Source organism: Meles meles, chromosome 6, assembly GCF_922984935.1.
Source record: "Meles meles chromosome 6, mMelMel3.1 paternal haplotype, whole genome shotgun sequence".
Lineage (NCBI taxonomy): Eukaryota > Metazoa > Chordata > Mammalia > Carnivora > Mustelidae > Meles > Meles meles.
The window spans coordinates 55839975-55844484 of record NC_060071.1 but is presented as its reverse complement, the minus strand read 5'-3'; the positions used below and the strand labels follow the sequence as shown (position 1 = coordinate 55844484).

At 34.5% G+C, this 4510-nt stretch overlaps 1 protein-coding gene across 1 annotated transcript; it reads right to left on the bottom strand.

Annotated features, from left to right (window-relative positions):
- Positions 1-1860: 1860 nt before the first annotated feature.
- LOC123944367 (olfactory receptor 4L1-like) lies at positions 1861-2802 on the bottom strand. Its single transcript, XM_046009435.1, has one exon. The coding sequence runs from the start codon at positions 2797-2799 to the stop codon at positions 1861-1863; it is 939 nt and encodes a 312-aa protein (XP_045865391.1). The 5' UTR covers positions 2800-2802.
- Positions 2803-4510: the final 1708 nt, after the last annotated feature.

Here is a 4510-nt window from a genome sequence, read left to right as displayed (position 1 = left end):
TTGTGAAGGACACATTTATTTTCATCTACATTCTGAATCCAACTTGGATGATAGTTTTTTCTTGTTGTCTGCTTCTCCTAGGTAGGCTTTCTTCTAATAATCTCTCTCTCCCTCTCTCTCTCTCTCTCTCTCTCTCTTATTTCTCAGAAACTATGCACTGAGCATGGCCTCCAGGCAATCTCCATCCCGATTAGGGCACAAAGCCTAAATGACAGTACTTTCCCAAATTTGTAGGATCTCTAGGGAACAGTATTCTGTAGATATTCTTAAAGTTGGCACTGGTTTAGTGCTGGTTTACCCTTCTGGAATAGAGCTGAAGCTTCATACTGGACCTCAAATATGATTTATTTACCTTCTTTTAAAATATTTAATTGATTTTGGGGTGTGTGGGTGGCTCTGTCATTAAGCTTCCAACACTTGATTTTGGCTCAGGTCATGATCTCAGGGTGATGAATTGAGCCCTGCACTGGACCCTATACTCAGCAGGGAGTCTGCCTGGGATTCTCGCTTTTCCTCTCCCTCTGCCCCTCACCTCTCAAATAAATAATAAATAAATAAATAAATAAATCTTTTTAAAAAATATATTTTTTAATGTGGTATTTTTTCCAGGTTCTATATTCTAGAAGGAAGTTAGCTAGGTGTAGAAGTGAAGGACGGTCATTCTATGTGAAGGAGACAGCCTGGAAATAGTCCTAAATTAAGACACTGACACTTCAGAGAATTTGAAAGAAAGTCATTGTGATGTAACATTATGAAAGAAAAAGTACATCAGAGATAAATTTCAGAGGCAGGATGGGTTTTGAAAACCAGTGAAGGATATGAACCTGTGTCTTAATGCCACAAAATATTTTTAGCCAGGAAAGAAACATTGAGAATTGTATTTTAATCACACCACTCTGGGTGTAGAGAATGCATTCAATGGAGGAAAGAACTTATACAGTGCTTAAGGAACAGTTAGAAAGCTGTTGCCTAGAGGAAACAAGAAACCTTGGTGTCTTGAATTAGGAAAGAATACTTAATATTACCATCAATACATATGGGATTCCCAATTTAGCATGCACTGCTCCTTCCTCAACACTCACAACCAAATCAGATTCAACTGATAATTAAAATAAGGATTATAAATTTACTGAGGCAAATTTAAGGGTAGTGCATGTAAAGCACTTGGAAAGAAAAAGTTACATGATGCAGTACCTAAAATCAAGAAATATGCTTCTACTTTTATTTATTGAGTTTTGAAAGGCAACTGTACATACTTAATGATATTTCTTGGAGCATTAGGTTTCAAGGCTACCTTTTTAGTTCTACTGAAATTTTTCTTGCATTGGTTCCTTCCCTCTGGTATCTTAATATTCTCTTTAGCATTTTATATTCACTCTACTGTCAAATTTAATTATTTATTATTACTTTTTGTCTCATTGGATCAAGAGATTAAAATTATATCTTTCTCATTGTTATTCAGATTATTTCACTCATGGTTTGTACTGGTACCTCGTTTAAAGATAATATAAATTTATGAATGTCACTAACACATTGTATCTATTAAAATTATCCCTATTAGTATTCACCATATTTTTAAATATTTATTTCTTCACTAACAAATATATATTGAATATCTATCAAAAAGTGCTCAGTGATTTCAAATGTCTATTTTACTGTAGGTGGGTCATCATTATCATTATGTATTTTATCATTATGTGTTTTAACAGCAGTAAATGAATTAAAATATTTTATGATATTCTGTACAGATTGTGTTTCTGCACTGGTCACTCAAAGAGTGAAAGTGTATATTATATATAACCTATTCAACTTCTGTTAGCACAGTATTTGAAAGTTGTGTTAATTATATAGTGCTCAAATCTAGAAGTTCTGTGTAGAGATAACATGTTGGAACTGTAATTTTCCCATGGCCCTTTGCATTTTCTGATTTCTCAGGGTATAAATAATAGGATTCAGTAAGGGTGTGATAACAGTGTAAAATACAGCAAGGACTTTATTGCCTGCAAAGCTGTTGAATGGCCAGGCATAGATAAAGATACAAGGTCCAAAGAACAGAGTGACCACAATGATGTGTGCAGACAGTGTAGACAGAGCCTTGGAGAGCCCTCCGGATGATCTTTGTTGTACAGTGATCAAGATGACAGTGTAGGAGACAAGGAGGAGGATGAAACAGATGAATGAGAGCAGTCCACTGTCAGCAATGACAAAGAATTCCAGGGTGTATGTGTCCATACAAGCAAGCTTAATCACAAGGGGAAGGTCACAAAATATATTGTCTATGACATTGGGGCCACAGAAAGGCAAGTTTACTGTTAGTACCATCTGGCTCATGGTGTGTACAAACCCAATTGTCCATGAAAATATCACAAATCCACTCAGCAGCCTTTGGTTCATGATTGTCCTGTAGTGCAGGGGTTTGCATATAGCTACATATCTGTCAAAGGACATGGCTATCAAAAGAGTTGCCTCAGAACCCCCAAAGAAGTGCATAAAGAACATCTGGGTCATGCAGCCCCATACGGAGATGGTCTTATGTTCATTGAGTAAGTCTGTGATCATTTTGGGCGTGGTGACAGTGGAGAGACACATGTCCAGAAAAGAGAGGTTTCCAAGGAGGAAGTACATGGGAGAATGAAGGTTGGAACTAATCGTCACTATGACCATAATGAGAATATTTCCCAACACAGTAGCACTGTAGATTAAGGAGAATGTTACAAAGAAGAGAATCTGAAGTTCCCATCGTCCAGAAAATCCTAGTAAAATAAACTCAGTCACTACAGAGCCATTTTTAAGATCCATTTACTTGATTCAAAAAGGTTCCAGAAGTTCTTTTATACAAAGAAAATAAAGGGGTGCCTGGGTGGCTCAGCTTGTTAAGTGTCTGGCTCTTGATTTCACCTCAGGTCTTGATTGCAGTTCAGGTCTTGATCTCAGCATCGTGAGTTCAATCAGAATGAAAAAAAAATAAAGCCACAATTAACACTGATGTTTACCTATTTCTACTTGATGATCATAGTTAGTGATGTGAGAATATATAATTTTATATTTTTATCTTTTTAAAATTTTCTGCTTTTTTGTATAAACATCAAGTATTTTATTTTTTATTTTTAAAATTTTGTTATTTTTTCATTGTTCCAGGATTCATTGGTTTTGCACCACACTCAGTGCTCCATACAATACATGCCTTCCTTAATACCCACCACCAGGCTTACTCATCCCCCCACCACCTCCCTTCCAAAACCTCAGTTTGTTTCCCAGAGTCCACAGCCTCTCATCTTTTGTCTCCTCCTTCAATTTCCCCCAATTCACTTTTCCTTTCCTTCTCCTATGTCCTCCATGTTTTTCCTTATGCTCCACAAGTAAATGCAACCATATGATATATAATTTTAAATCTCTCAGCATCACCATCTATAATTTGAAATTATTTTATGGATCACATCACTTTGAAACAATATTCTTACAGGTATGCAGCAATTAAAAAGCATTGATGGAGTAGAGGTTTTATTTTCTATTGTTTTATTCACTCAAATGATTTCTTTTATCAAATGACCTTGACTGTCACTAATTTGCTCACTTAGAAAAATTAGGTAAATAGATATTTGCCTTTTATTATCACAATTGCTGTCACCTTTTGAGATCATGTTACAACAATATATAAGGATATAGAATTTGGAAGATTAGGAAATAGTATCATCCTACACTACTGAAGTCATTTATTGATCATTCAGTAATTTCTAAAATAAAGAAAATGTACATGTGTATACACATACATATACACACACACAACATACAGGCTAATTTGTACAAGGAAGGAAGTCTTCTAGTTCATTAAAAATAATTTTCTTTTTAGTTCCTGTTGTATAGTGTACTGAGAATGTCACAAAAATGGACTCATCTTTAGATCTTCATGAACTTCATTTCTCAATTCCTATATTAATATTGCTCACAGTGAGGAATGTGTGCATTGTGTGTAAATAAAGAATAAAGAAGTAAATAATGAAACGATCCAATCCTAAAATAAATTTTACTTTGGTTTTAACATATTATACTAAAGAGTCTTGGCTTTTTAGACATTGTTCATAGGATCTAGAGTGATTAAATGATCAATAACTATTAAGTGATTACTATGTGCTAAACTCTGTCCTAAGTGTTTCACATACATTAACGCATTCAATGCTCATAACGATCACGAGAGGGGAGTTTTACTATCCTCATTTTGCTTATAAGGAAATATAGTATAGAAGTCTTTAATGACACAGGAATGAAGCTAACAAGGGTCAAACCTGTTATTCAAGCCCCGTCAGTCTGATCAAGAATCGGGTCCATATTAGTATACATAATGACTCCAAAATTAAATAAATATATATTTATGGTCAAGTTATCAAGTATTGATTGAATTCATATGTTCCATGTGAATTCCTTAGGAAATATGCTTCAATAGGTATATTGGAATGCTGTTATGTTGCAGTTAATTACACTGTATGTATTTTCTTTTTTTTTAAGATTTTTT